Genomic DNA, 15,404 nt, shown 5'->3' on the forward strand with positions numbered 1-15,404 from the left:
TTGCTTTTACAGTGTTGAGGACCTGAAAGTCAGTACATGCTAAAGTTAAATTTATCTGTTCAACTTTAACGCAGCTCCCTTGTAATACAATCCACTAAGATACCACCTTTAATTATATGATCACAGAGTAGTTATATTATCCCAACCTTACTCTAGTCATAGCACAACTAGTGCTCTGTATATAGTCACTGTCTGTTATTTCCCCCCTCTCACCTTATTTCCTGCAGACTATTTAATAATAATCATGGACTGCAGATAAATGCATCATTTGGGGGTGAGGGGGAGCTTCTGAGGGGTTTTATCGAAGTGTCTCACAGACGTTATCATATTTCCCTTTACAATGCCAGTATGAAGCAAGGAGATATTATTCAACTTTCCAGATCAGAACTGAAGCATATACACAGAAATAAAGGTATGAAAACATACAACTAGTGACCATCTATGCAAGGCGGTGAAAGTTTTAGTTGACTTGTCTCAGGCTTCCACAAGAATTCTGTGGCAGTAGCAACAGTTGAGAGGACCACCTCTTGCTACTTTCAGCAGGGGCCCTTTTCCTCCAAGCAAATCTTTTCCTGGCTCTTATTAAGCATTACTCTTTTGTTTCTACAACAACGCAGCAGACAACATTCTGCTCTATTTCACAACCCTTGTCCAAGATCAAACATATCCATCTTCTCCGGTGAACGACATGGGGCCTAAGAATAAAACTATTCAAAAACATATCTAAAAACTGTGCATGCACAAGCACCAGAGTCAAAAGCATAACTGTTTTAGAGCTGAGTGATTAAAATAGCAGTAAAAACCACAAACCTTTAAAAAAAGTCTTGTTTAAAGGAAAAAGCAAGCAAAATTTTCCCCAACAGATGTCATCCTGTGAACACGCAGGAGTATCATTGGGATAAGAGTGCTAGCTACTTCACAGAAATCTCTGCCTCTTCAGCTAACAGAGGAACTGCCAGCAGTACAGATTGTCTCATTGCAGGTGGACAGTCTTCAGGAGGTGGTGCAGTCACACACAGGTAATTTTTGGCAGCAAAGCAGCCCCAAGCACAACCTCCCCTCCTCAGGCCCTCCTTTAGACAGCTCTTCTCATCCACACAGTTGTTTTCTGTCCTCCAGAATGGCATTCTCTACTGTTGTCGGTAAACTGGTCCCCAGTGTCACCTGTTCTCCTAGTTTTCCATTCAGTTTTACTCCTCAGTGGATTTCCAGATTCTCACTTACCTCTCCTCCCTGGATATTCATCTTTACACTCCTGTTATCCACCCATTTGGTTCATCTTCACTGCTCACCAAGTCCCAGTAAATCTCTGTCTATCCCCAGCTTTCTGTACCGGTCTATGTCTTTCTCTCCTGGGCTAGCTTTTCTGCACCCCAGATTTGAGTCAGGCAGCTTCTGCTTTTACTTGAATCTTCTTCACTTAAAGATTCCGCTTTTCTTTCAAGAGGTCCTGCTCTTCAAGGACTGGTGAGTTGGGCTCCAGCAAACTGCTACCCCATCACCAAACAGAGACTACCTGACACGGTCTCCACATCTTTGGGACAGATAATACTTCATTGCTCTGTTGCTATCAGGCAGGCAGATCACACACAGAGGATAGGAAGGCAGTCACCACTTACAGTCAAGAAACAGGTTTTCAGTACTGAATCATCTACCTGGGAGGGAGGGCTCTTCCAGGGGGTTCAGAAGATGCTCATCCAGGATACTAATTTCCCGTGGGTACTGGTGCTTGCCACCAGAATGGTTTGGTTGTCTTCCTGTAATAGTTTGTAGAATGGATGGGATAATGGTAGAAAAGAGAGATGGAAAATTTGAAGATTATATGAATGAAACAAGTAAAACCATTTTGTTAAAATAAGTAAATAATAACTTGGGCAGAAAAAATGTTTTAAAAAATCGTATTTTTTTATTATTCTTTTGGGCCTATGTCTTGGGTTAGCTGCTTGCACCTGTGCTGAAGTCAGTGGGAATACACATGAACACAAACTCTCCCTGTCATCCCATGCATGCTCGTCTGCAGGATAAGCTCCTTGGCCAGCCAATTGCCGTGGAGATGACCACAAGAGACTTTGGGAAAAGTGTAGTGGGGGAAAACAGACACCAGGTATTGATGGTCTGCTGGTCAAAGGGCCAGGTGACAATTCTGGACAGCCAAACAAGTGGAGGTGTAAAGGAGAGTGATAGCAAAAATCATGATCAAACAATTAGTTCTGAATGGTATCATGGTAAGTAAATCAGCCTAACAGGTCAATCCCCTCTCAGCAACCAAGTTTGAGCACCCCAGATCTTGCTTAGAGAATAAAATACTAAATAAAATTACCTGTCTCACTAACATACACAGCTAAGAAACAGCAGTATACCCTTGATAGAAGCCACAAATCTTTGGACAAGCCTTTTTGAACAACACAGAGAAAACCACTACATTTCTGACCAGTAAAAAGGCCTTTAAAAATCAGTCCTTTCTCAGAGAGGAGGGGTTTCAAAACAATTGCTAATCCAGAGCATCTGAACACATTGAGAACACCACACAACCAAAGATGCCTTACAACAGGAAAAAGTATAACTGAACCCTTCCCTTATCATCTGCAAACATCCTGTTTCAAGAGTTAAATTACCAATTTTTATGCAGATCTTTGATTCGAAAATCTCTATATGAAAAAGGAGAGACTTCCTTCCATTTTACGAGCCCTCAGTTAATTTAATACTGAACATTTTTCATTAGCTGAAAAATATTACGAATATTTCAATTTATTCCAGTTAAGAGAACCTAACAGCTGTTTGATGCTCTATTCAAAAGAGACTCACTCAGTTCCAGCTAGACAATTATCTCTGCTGCAAAGCCATTGCTCTAAATAGTGATAATTAACACCCTTGTTAGCTGTGTCAGAAAGGCCAAATAACTAATTGAAGCATGGAGACCTTGCTGAGCTTTTACTCCTGAGAATATTCCCCCCAAGTCTGCCTGAAAGCACATTGATGGATGGAAGTAAAAGGGAGCTTTGTACTGACACACTCTGTTCATACTGAGATAGAGAACTTCAATAGATGGAGTTGTCAAGCCAGCGAAAAATGAAATCAACCCAAAACAAATGATCTAGATCAAAGACAAGAAGGAAAACCAAATGAAAAAGACAAGGCATAGCCAGAAAAGCAGCTTGGTCTCCCAAGGCCTGCCCTGAATTGTGAATCCCAAAGGTCACAACAATTTCAGATACTTAGAGACGTACAAGAAGTCTGGCTAGGTTTGCAAGAGTAAAGGAATGTAAATCACTCTGAAACAGTCGGTCTGTGTGTCTGTGTGGATTTTTTTGCAGCATCCCAACTGAGTATCCTAAGGCAATGCCTCATTTCCAAACAAACAATCTTTCCTCCTTCTCCAAATAGTCTCAAATCTTCATGCGCTGGAAGGAAGTTTCTGTCTCTTCGTGCTCAGCAGCAGACAAGCTGCGAGACAGGCTGAGCTTCACCCTGTCCACATGAGCCATTAACTCTTAGAAGGCTGGTATTTTATGCACTGTCAGACATGAATTTGTAAGGTGGCATTTTCCACAAACATGGTGCAGCCCTGGAACCCAGAGGCTAGTGCTCCAGTCAGTTTTAGCTCCCACTTCCTCCTCTGACAGCCAGCATGTTGACTGTAAGTGAATGGAAGGGAACAAACTTAATTCGTATTAAGGTGTACCTATATCAGAAAAATATGAAGAGCACGGGACTCCTTTCTCCAAGCTTTACCTAATGCTGTTGATTTCCACACTGAAAAGGGACAGAGGGAAGTGTAAAGGAGAAAGATAGAGCACCTCCTGCAGGCAAAAACTAAAGTAACTCAGTCCTACTTCTCTGTCTGTGGACCGTAATGAAAAAACACACAGTGGTCCTGTGGCCAGGATTAATCAAAGTAAGGTGCCCCACAGGATAATGAAAGCATGCACGGTCTCCTCAGTGATATCACCTTACTGATGCAGGTAAGAATATTTCTGGAAGCCTCTCCAGCTTGTCCTGGAGTAGGACAGAGAATGTGGAAGCTGCACCAGCTTCCCCCTTCATCACCCCTTTGGCTGGTCTATTGCATTTCTAGTCAACATCATCCTAAATCAGTGAAACGAGGCGGTAACGAGGCTTGACCCACCCCCCACCATTCACCTCAAGCAGCAGTGAGACAGAACCAGTGAGCAGGTCAACAGAACCAGACTTTGCTGGGCCGGGAACTCCAAAGTCAAGAACCAGAGATACGCTATACAAAAGCTCTCTTTGGACAGTCTTGCCGTTTATAAACCAGTCTTCTGGGAAATTATAAATTATGCACAGAACAGAATGTATTCCCTAGGGCAGGGCAGTAGAGGGCACTTTGACAGACCACAGACCTGCGATCTTAATTGGAGCAATATAATGCTTAGAGCATCAAAAGGTAATAGTAAAAGCAGAGACCACATAAGCACTGAGGAGGGTAACAATCAGCACTGTATTTGCCATGCCAGCCCATGTTTTCGTATTTAGACACTCAAAATTCAGACCTCCTCCTATGAAAGCACTAATTAACTAAAATGATAAAACATCTTTATGCCTGTCCCCTAAAAGTCCTCACAACATACCAGACCCTTGTCATCTGGACTGTCACACCGTCTTACGCAAGGTAATTGTATGAACCAGGAGGTGATTTTCTCACTTTTTTCATATGGAAAATATCTGTCACTGCCCAGGAGCTACCATCCAAAGAATGGTCTCTTTGTTTTTATCCTTATTGATGTCCCTCACTACCCACTTGTTTTCCTCCTATATCTTACTGAATCTTTCCTCTCAGTTTTGAGCTATATGGAAAAACCTTACCTTCTTTCCCAGCTTGCATACAGACAAGCAGTGCTTTCAAAGTCTGCACTGAGTTTCATAGCGCAATTGAACTACAGGATTGAAATAGATGCAGAAAATAATATTTACATCCTGGCAAGCAGGAAATTCTTCCTTCCTGCCACACATCCTTCCTGCTGCCCTCATGCAAAGAATTCACTGCTTGGATCTTAATCAGCTCCATCTCTGACATCTGAAACCTCTCCTTGCCAGGGAGAAATAATTCCATTACTGAAAATACAGCAGAGCTGCTGGGCTTCTCTGCAACCTAACTGAATTAAAGTCACGAGAAGAAAAATGCAATGGGGTTGCTTTCAGAAGCGAGAAAATGTCAGTTTGCAAAGAGGATTCAAGGAACAGTGGCAAGTGCAAGGCTTCTGAGAAACATGTTTCCTTCATGATGTCTGTCTTCTGCATGAGTCACACATCTCTGGGTCTACCTTCAGATGGGGTAAGTGCCAGCTGCTCCTGGACATCACTGCAATTTATCCTAATTGAAAATGAGGAGTAATTGCACGGTCTAATGGACAAGCTCTGACAACATTGCTGCAGCGGCATTTAGGCCCTACCTATTTTCCAAAGGATCCATCCCTACACCAGAGCCAGCAAAAAGTCTGCAGGTAAACTGGAGGCTGTATTTGCTCTCAGGAGGGCAGTAAACTCCAGCAGTTCGGTGCACGTCAGCTGGCACAAGAGCATCTGGAATGACTCCCTTCAGTTTCCTCAAAAAATTTCAAAACAAAGTGTTAGCATGGAGATCCCCAAGTGTTTGGGAGCTAGGAATGTTACGGAATTGGAATGAACAAGTGATATTACCATCAAGGAACATCTCTTCCTCCTAATTTCAAATGAAAATGTGCATGCTCAGCATTTTATAGAAGGGTGGTTTCAGTGCCCATAGAGCAAAGGGACAGAGAACAGGAGACTCAATCAAAGGCGGGAGGGAAAAGGGGCTGCTGTCGATGAACTTTCAACATGTCTGTTTTGACATAAGCTTTCCCACATGTTATGTTAGGCCACAGCTAGCCTCTGCAGGGACATGATATTACCCTAAATGCTGACACACTGGGTGTGGTGATCCACGAAGAGTGGTACAGGACCACTGACACACATTTTGTCTGCAACAGCAGTGAAAATTTAAGTGCTGCATATTCACCAGTTCTTTTACAACAGAGCATATAGGTCTTTTCTTCAGTGACAAAAAGAAGGCAGTTTCTAATATTTGCAAGTGGTTCAAGTATCCAACCTCTTTCCTCTATTCAGTGGAATACATTGTCGTCAGTCACATTCGCAGTAATGAAGCAAAGGAAAGCACGTCTGTCATCTATGTGGCAGTAACAGCTGACGTACCCCCTTGCAGGGTAAAACAAACTTGTTGCAATAATCTAAACTTTACTGTTGTACAGTCACTTTATTCTTTCATTTTCTTCCTTTCTTCCACTAAAATATGGTGACTTCCCTCTTTGATTTCAATAAATTCCCTTCAGCTATCAATTGCCAGGGTGCATAGGTCAGCAAGGACTGGTGAAGAGCAGCGTGATGTAATTCTTCCACTTAGGGGCTAAGGAATAAGTCTAGTGTTTCTTGCCAAGACACAGGTCTCAACTATGTGATACGGGATATCCCAGATTAGAGAAAAAAAGAGCACTAGAAGACTTCGACACACTGCAAAATTGCCTCTACTTGCAATCTTCAGTAGGTCTGAGATAAAATAGCATTGTGCTGTAAAAGCTAGATTACACTACCCAAATTCTTTACAGGATTCTGTGACATTTGTGGCTCACCGTCAGCGGAACAGTTCAGTCCAAACGTAATATTGTCGATAGCAATGTCAGCTTGGGAATTCCAACCCCAGGTTGCCAGGAGTTGCAGTTGAAACCTTTGCAATAAGAAATAAGTTTTAGAGAAGGCAGGCAAAGGTGCAGGAGGGAAAAAAAACGCTAAAAATACAATGTTCCCTTATCGTCGAATCATGATCATCACTATATAGAATGTTTCCTCTGGACAAGCCCTGCTGAGCAGCCAAAAGGGCTTGTTAGAAACCTTACCCACACATCAACAGTTTGTAAGGACCAACAAACATTCATATAATGCCACATTTCATGGAGAACAAGAATGAGAGCCCTACTTCCCCTGCTATCTCTACACACATGTAGAAACACAAGCTACTGCCCCTCACTAATAGTTGTACACAGACAATCATCCTTATTCAATTGCTATAAACAGTCAGGGAATCAGACGTGTGCAAAAGGGAAGGGAAAAAATAATCTCCTCCTTTCCATCCCCAAGGCGACAGCCAGAACAAAAACAAAACAGAACAACAATATCCAAACAGACAGGAATCTTGGGCCTGATCCTTAGCCAAAGTAATTCTACAAGGTGACATGAGTTTATTTCAGCTGAAGGTCAGGACATTTTAAATTTCAGCCATAACTCCATGAAGTGTTTGCTTTCCGGGCTGTCTCATCTTTTTCCACCATGACCAGGTGTTCAGCTGATTACCTAGGAGGTCTGTCATGTCCCATGTGTGTTGCCATGTTCTGGATTCACAAGGAGGAAAGAAAATGGGCTGAAGGATCTCCTTCTAATGGATCTCCTTCTAATGGATAGGACTGAATTGTTTTTCATTAGATTTCAGAAATAAACAGATGTCTGACGTCCAGTCCATTTAGAGCTTATTATAAGCATACGGAGAGGACCTCTACTGCTGTCACTGGCGAAACTCAATGATGATTTATGAGAGATCAAGCACTGACCTGCCTAATACATTAATCATTCAGCCTAGCAACACACTTGTTCTAGATTAGTGGCAATAAAGTATGTGTGCATATTCCACCCACCAGCCAAATGTTGGTCCAAATCCACAGTTAATATAATGTTGCATAGCTGCATCAAAATCTTTAGGGATAAGCAGCTTTTATTCCAATTCAAGAAAGGTCCCTTGTGCTTAAATGAAAGCATTCACACCTATAGGATCTGAGTGTTCTGGGAGTAAGTGTTGGTGCAGCAAATGCAAATCAAGGGTCTCTTGAATGACCACTTTCTTACCTACGATATCAGCAGGAGAATTTTTCCTACAGAAACCTGCCACTTTATTAGCAGGTTTAGCAATACTTCTGCATTTTCAGACCTTGTACGTAAGTCCACTGACACAAGACAGTAATTGCCCCAGGCATTTGATGGAAGAGAAAGTGACATCTCCCTGAGCCCAGGACTAGGGCACTTTCAGGACCCACAGCCATTGATACAGCACCACAGCCTACCCCGTACTTAAGTGCCCACATGGCAGTGTACCCTTCATCAGGCCTATCTGCTGCATCTGGTCCGTGGAGTCAGAGCAGGAAAGGGTCCATGGCACTGCGCTACAAGATAGATATCTGCTCCAGCTGAATACAAGTGGAAGCCTGGGGAATGATCACCCTCCCCCAGTGCATGAGAACAGACATCTCATAAGCTCTGAGCTGTGTCTCCCCTTCCTCATAACTTCAGAAAAAGGGAAGGAATTTGCCTTCTGAACTCTGTGCTGTGTTAGCTAGAGGGATTTCCAGTGTTCCTGCTCATTGAGCTCATTTTGCTGACTCTAGCATTTTTCACTCTCCAGCTCTCTGATGTCTGGTCTTCTGCCTGTCTGATTTTCTTCTTATATCAGCCTTTTTCCCTGTGTGTGTGAACCAAGTGAGTGAATTTTCCAGCCGATCACCAGGAGCAGTTTTCCAAGTAGCTAGATGCCCAGCTGGGAGGCTGATCAGCAAACTGTAGTTTGTCTTCCTTCTCTCCTAAGAAATAAATTCACTGGAGGAAGCTGTTGCTAAAAACTACTAGTATATTCCCTCCATGGCCTCCTCTTCCTATCCGCTACGGCTTCTCCACCTCTGTCCCCACGAAGCCGCTCATGTCCTGCTACAGCAACTATTGGTGTTGCAATTCATGTCTGCCTTCTCATTGTGCGATCTGTCCCTTCCCACCCACTTCACTATTGGCTATCAGGCCTTCAGGGAACCAGGGGAAAATATAGCCCTTTCATGCAGCAAGAGAAGGACAGGAGTTTCCTGAAGATTAAGGATACAGGAAAATGACATGCCAGCCCAAACTCTATACTAAAAAATTCGCTAAGCACAGCATTGCTGGAGTTTACATTACCAAGGAAAGCTGGAAGAATATTAAATACACTGCCAGCATGCAGACCTATCCTATCCCAAAGGAGTAATTCATAGCAAAGGTGCGTATGGTGAACACATGATAATGATGAGACCAAAAGTAATAGTGAAATCGAACTAGAAATAGGGTGGAATAACATTCTCTGAGTTTTACTGCTGCTTGGGTCTGAAATGCTATCACTTCCAGACCCAAACTCCTGAGCCTTTCACACAAAGATGCAGAGAATATTTTAAGTTAAAAGGAATCCCCTCAGACCTTCTAATCCATGGAGTTCTGAGACATTATTTATTGCCAATATTAAGTAGATATATTTCCATTTATAACAGGCACTGTATAGACTTCATGATTTTTTTTTGTCTTAAGTGTCATGTGAAACAGACCTTCATGAGCAAGACACAAAAAACAGATTGGAGCCATTTAAAAATCATTTGTGTAGTGAAAAATAACCATCTGCCAACACTAGCTACATGGCTTGAGATCCAATGACATTGGGTGAGGGAGGAGAAATACCTGACTTTACTAAAGTCAAGTAAAGAAAACTAAAGAAAACTTTGGTGCAAGCCTGATTTCGGCAATGGTCTTTTCCTGAGATTGTTGCATCAGTGATGTGGCAATGAATGATCTCCAAGTGCCTAGGCTGCACTGATATAGATCCTAGGCTAGACAGTTGTATTGGCTAAACTGTGGTTTTATCACTCGTTTGATTCACATGGCTGTATTTACTGTGCGAGTACAAAGCGTACCTACGCTAATATAGCTCTTTCCTTGCTGGGAGCACTTTGCAACTGTTAATATACTGGCTTTCTCAGGTTGGTAAAATGTTTCTAGCACAGATACTTGCTACTCCCAATACCTAAGGACTGTTTAAGGCTGCTTGTAAGTGTAGATACACAGTATGGGCTTGTGCTAAGCTGGACGTGAAGATATACACATATGACAATATTTCCTCCACAAACAGAATTGCAGTACTCCTGCATTTTTATTTTTTTCTTCAGTAGAAATGGCCCTGGATAAAGGCAAGCAAGTGATGTCTCACAACAAGAACAGTAACGACTTACTACATCTCTAGGGATGACCCTGGATGCTGCCAGTGGAGCTCTTACCGGGTCTGAAGCACTGGCATTGGTAAGGTGATGAGAAACCAGTGGTCACTCCAGCTCCCTGCTCTTTCCCACATGGGCAAGGTGATTTGAGCTCCCTTTATCTCTTCCCTGACAGAGAAGGAGATGGTACCATTGTAGCTGCCAAAAACATGCACTGAGAATTGGATCTGTAATAGAGGAAGAAGAGAAAAAGAAAGAAAGGTATCCTGTGACAAAAAGGGAAAGTTACTCACTTCTCTCCTCCATGGGGACTGAGACATCAAACCTTTGATCCTGGGTCAAACTGTTTAACCACACACACCACTACGGCCCCCATTGCTTGTGTATGATTCATCACTGTTCCTAGCACAGACTTTTCCTGATGGAGTCCCTGACTGACACTCCTGTTGGGCAGCTGTTCTCCAACCACTGATGACAATATCCACAGCCTCAGACACCATCTGGGTGAGAGCACACTGGTTTCCTTGTTATCTCCTTCACAAGCAAAAAGTAGTAAAGCAGAGGAACACAGGCTTAAACCCAAGAAATGCTTTATCATGAAATGCTTCTACTAGAGTTAGGTTACTGCAGGAAAACAGTCCTGAACACATCCCTCTTCAGTGTTCTCACCAGCTTAAAGATTCCTGTGAAAGGGTTTGAACCACAGTTTGAATCTTCTAAGCATTCCCATTGTAACAGCCCGGGTTACTGTGTTGCACTGATATGGCTCCGTCTATACCCAGGCACTATATGGGGCAGAAAAGCACTCCGAGGGAAGAGCTGCCCTACCCCAAATGCCCTTGAAATGAGGAATTAGGCTACCTCCAGAGGCAGAAAACCTCAATCCATTTACTTTCTCCAAGTCATACACACTGTCTGGACCATAGCACCCATATGACAAGTGAGCAACCTAATTATAAGGCCAAAGAATATTTTGAAGCAGGAGCCGTTCCTCTTTTTTTAGGGCAACCACTTCTGCTTTGCCACAGACCAAGAGAGAACTGCTATTTCCACCAGTACTTCGAGTGCTCAACGGCTCCTTGTTTTACAGAGAGCACCAGCAGGAAAGGGAGCACAAACACGCATGCGCTGCAGAGAACAACCACAGGAAGTTCCTTGCTCCTGAAATGTGGGATCAAATGTGGGTTCAAATGTGGGCCAGTGGAGAAGAGAATGGGTCCACACCTCCTGTGACCTGTATATCGTAACTAACAGTTACTGTTCCTTCTCCTCCTGATTTTGCGAACCTAGGTCCAAGTACATTTTGTTTTGTTGGAAGTACCCAGCAAACTTGACCTGGATTTATAAATATAAACGCTATAATTACATTTCTGGCACCTGCACTATTTACTTTTGCCAGCTCTAATCAGGAGGCTTCAAAGCTTTCTGTTTTCCTCTGGCAGGGTTGGACTCCAGCTCTAACCTGCCATTTAATTTTCGTGTTATGAATGCAATATTATTTAATATTTTTAATTCCAACATCTTGCAGTTCCCCTTATCCTTTGTAGAGATCTGGGCTGAAGGCAGGTTATGTGATTTTATCCACACCAGGTTGCCTTCACCTTTTGAAATTTCTGAAGAATGCGAACAGAAGTTTATTATCTTCATCTATTGCTGAAAAATCTAATGCCTACTAACTTCACACTCCTGTTGTAGTGAAACTGTTAAGTTTGTTAACAAAAGCATTGCAGAATTTAGGAACCGAAGCTGCAGCAGCAAGTATACTGAATGTCTCAACAGCTCAGAAAGCCTGCTCCATTCCTACAAACCAAGGCCACCTCACACAGTTCAGGTGCTGAGTCCCCTTCAGAGGAATAGTCAGTACAGCTAGGCTGGGAAGCTTTCCATACCAAGGAGTTGATTTAGGGCTCCTGCTTTCACTTACTGGGGGTGAACCTCACATCTTTCCAGTGTTCAACAAGTAGGTCGTATAGTCAGCTCTTCTGCTTTTTCGCAGAGTGTGCAGAGGCACAGGAGTATGGGCATACTGTGCAAACAGTGCCTGCAGCCTGATGATTAACTCCACAAAGGTGCTAAGACAGAGTGATATACCTGGAAGCCGTCCATGGCAATGCTGGCTGGCAAGCTGGTACTGTAGGCCTTGGCCACACTGCTTGTCTGATTGCTGTCTGCTCGCAGGTAGAGGAAGTGTCCTGTGAGCAGAAAAATGAGTCAGGAAAGACAAGACGATGTTTTCCTTTTTCATACTTTCTTGCAATAATTTAACATCTTTGTGCTGAAGCACAGTGTAAGTAAGATGACAAGCGTGACTTCAGGGCAAATGTGCTAGTGAGGCAGTTAAGTTGGATGCAATAAGCACTCCAGTAGATTTCAGCAGCACACAAGTCAACACCCCAAACCCTTTCCTGGAACACGAGTGCATAAACCTCAGACACCACTCAAGTGTGTTCCCATACAGGGGCTCACACCAATCTACAGTGAGCTCCTGAGCAGCCCTAATTCTTACACCTTTAGCATCAATGACTCTTGCTGAGACAAACACTGGGCTGGAAGAGTTTGTTTGTAGTCTTTGTTCCCAGGGACACTTTATAGATGCTCTCAAGAGACAAACAGGAAGCTCTTATGGACAACCTTCATTTTGACAAGGAATTGTGAGGGCAAGACTCACCTGTGCTGAACACTCGTGACTTTCAACCTGAACATGTTAGGGTCTGGCTTCCTCCTCCATATTCACCAAGCTGACAGTTCTGGGAATCACCTGATCTATTTTATTGTATTATTCTACAGCACAGAATGTGTATGATCCCTTGGTCTTGGGATATGCTTACATGTGATGCTCTTCCTAACCCACTGGTATAGTCTGGCAAGGGTTTCCAAAGGATTTGTTTCTATAAGCTGCCTAGTTCTGTTGGGCATTTTTTACTTTATGATGCAGCAGCTATCACGTTGGTGCTGAAGTGCTCTGCAATTGCATAGCTCATAAGAGGAAGGAGGAGGTAAGAAGTGCATATAAACAAAAGAGAACATAATTTTTTTAAAGGTGAAGAGTCGTCCTAGTCTTCAACAGCTTCATGTTAACTTGGTTGCAGAACTTCTTTCATATAGAGTTTTGAACCATGTCCAAAAGCTAATTTCAGTTACTTTTGAAGTTATTATAAATAATAATGGTGCTAAAATTTTTAAACCAATTCAAAAAAACTAAATTCAAGGCTATTATATGTATACATACACACATATGCATACACAGAGAGAGTGATAGAGAAGTATGGGGAACCTACCTCTAGTAGCTTGCAAGGTAGACCCTACAAATGAGTCCTCTTGAATCATTTCAGTAAAGCCCCGAATGGACCAAGCAGATGCTGCAGTTTCATTCAGTGTCCAGCCACATGAACCGTCTTCAAAAGAGCAATGCGAGCCCTCTGGGAGACTGTCTGCAATGCAGAATGAGAAAAAGCAGGAAAACAGGAGAAACTTGATTATGGAAGAACACAAAGAGCAGCAAAAGTCAAAATTCACTGTGGTTGTCTAAGCTACCCAACTTCTGCTGCAAAGTTTTTCAATGTCAAAATATTAATTGGTCTCATGTGTTTATTTCCAAAGTCACGATTAGAAAGCCAACACTTTGCTTCTTGAGCTATTTGAGGCTTTGCAATGCTGTCCTGCTCTAGACACTGTGAAAAACTGCAGCTCCCACAATCTAAAGAATGGTAAATCACTGCCATATGTTTGTAAAGGCCTTGCTGTATATGAAATTACAGGCATCACAAAGTTTTCTGTGTTTCAGTTAAAGGCAGGCCAATATACAGATTATTTTAGATCTCTGCCACTGTACTTGCAACAAAGCTAAATGATGCTTCCTAGCATCACACATACTGAGTCAGGGGATTTCTCTGTCGTGATGTGTGAGACGAGCTCTCAACTGGGATCTTGGAGGGACAGATTTATGACTGATCGTGCTGGTGGCTGGCACTAGAAAGATGATCAGCACCTTCCACTGAAGGGAGGTTCAGACCTTGAGTCCAGAAGGAATTTCTCACCCAGCTGCAGACATCTATCTGAAGTAGCAGCAACTATGAAAGGCAGGTCATTGAGCTCCTTACTGCAATATTTAAAAAAACACACCGGAACAAGAAAGCCAAATCCATTTTATCCTATATAGGGTGAATATTCAAAGAGAATCTTGGTATCCAATTCATGTAGATAGGCTAACTTCATTCAAGAGGCAAAATACTGAATTAATCTAGAGATGGCATCAATTTAACTTGTTTTTCATTCTAAATTATTTCTTCTAATGGGATGAAGGTTCCCACAAAGTGCCATGGCACGCACATACCACACCTCACTCCTTCCCATTCATTGGCAGGGCAATCACTGAGGAATTCACAGATTTGTAGGTGGCTGACACAGCCTCCCTGAAGGCAGGGAAAGGTGGAGCTTTTCTCATAGATAGAAAGATCTTGGTTTTCTTTATCTAAAGGAAAAAAGAGAAAAAAGCCCAGAGATGAGCTGGCAGAATGTGTATGGCCCTGCACATGTAGGACCTCAGAGCATGTCCTTTGGGTGATAAATGATACTCACCTCTGCTTTTTACCATGTAGGTTTCTATCCAGCAGGAGATACCTGCAGATCACTTCAGCTTTCCTGGAGACCAAATTTATTGCTCCTTTCTCTCTCATGCACTGTCTTCTGCTGTGTCTGTGCTATCTTTTGATAATCACTTTTCTTTCTCTACAAAGGACCTTGTAGTTTCCTACTGCAATGTACTCCTCAGCTCTGCGCATGTGACGGTGCACCTGCTAAGGAGCCGTGGCATGCTGCATGACACCCTGCTGCTGGAAGTCCTGATGGACACATTGCTATGCCCTACGGAGACTCACGTTTAACTAACACTCATGCTGCTGACACATTTCTGGGCCAACTCTGCGGCATCCAGCCCGTGAAAAGAGCTGCTTCCCCAGCAAGCTGACTCACTGTGCAGGAGCTTTACTCACGCATGCTAGCTAGTCTAGTCAGCTATACTCCAGGAGCATTTGACTGACTGCACAGGTACCCAGCATCAAGGCTGAACACAATATTTAAGTCTGATATTTCCCAAAAGCTTGACTCTTAATGTGCCCAGTCTGTCCTGTGGATGTGTGTGCGCACTGGTCTGTTACGGACCTGCAGATCTGTGTAGGTCTCTTCTGGATCTACTCCCCTTTAGCAGAGCTTTGCACAGAAGAAGGAAGTAAATGAACCAACTCCAGAAGCAGGAGAAAAGGACCCCTCTGCAGCAATCCAGATACACAATCTGAAATAGTATTTCTTCATGGCCTTGTGTTGCGCTGGGTATCTGCATCAGACTATTTAGGCACTGCTTGG

The 15,404-nt window shown here is 43.0% G+C and overlaps 1 protein-coding gene across 1 annotated transcript in view; it reads right to left on the minus strand.

Annotated features, from left to right (window-relative positions):
• LTK (leukocyte receptor tyrosine kinase) overlaps window positions 1-15,404 on the minus strand; it is a 110,025-nt gene that overhangs the window by 25,144 nt on the left and 69,477 nt on the right. The window contains exons 6-11 of the mRNA XM_075425833.1: window positions 14,377-14,514; window positions 13,322-13,474; window positions 12,135-12,235; window positions 10,104-10,270; window positions 6,627-6,721; window positions 1,656-1,757 (exon numbers count right to left, since the gene is read on the minus strand). Coding sequence (XP_075281948.1) covers window positions 1,656-1,757; window positions 6,627-6,721; window positions 10,104-10,270; window positions 12,135-12,235; window positions 13,322-13,474; window positions 14,377-14,514 — 756 coding nt within the window. The remainder of the gene's footprint in view (window positions 1-1,655; window positions 1,758-6,626; window positions 6,722-10,103; window positions 10,271-12,134; window positions 12,236-13,321; window positions 13,475-14,376; window positions 14,515-15,404) is intronic.

The sequence above is a fragment of the Opisthocomus hoazin genome, chromosome 7 (genome assembly GCF_030867145.1).
Source record: "Opisthocomus hoazin isolate bOpiHoa1 chromosome 7, bOpiHoa1.hap1, whole genome shotgun sequence".
In the NCBI taxonomy this organism is placed as follows: domain Eukaryota; kingdom Metazoa; phylum Chordata; class Aves; order Opisthocomiformes; family Opisthocomidae; genus Opisthocomus; species Opisthocomus hoazin.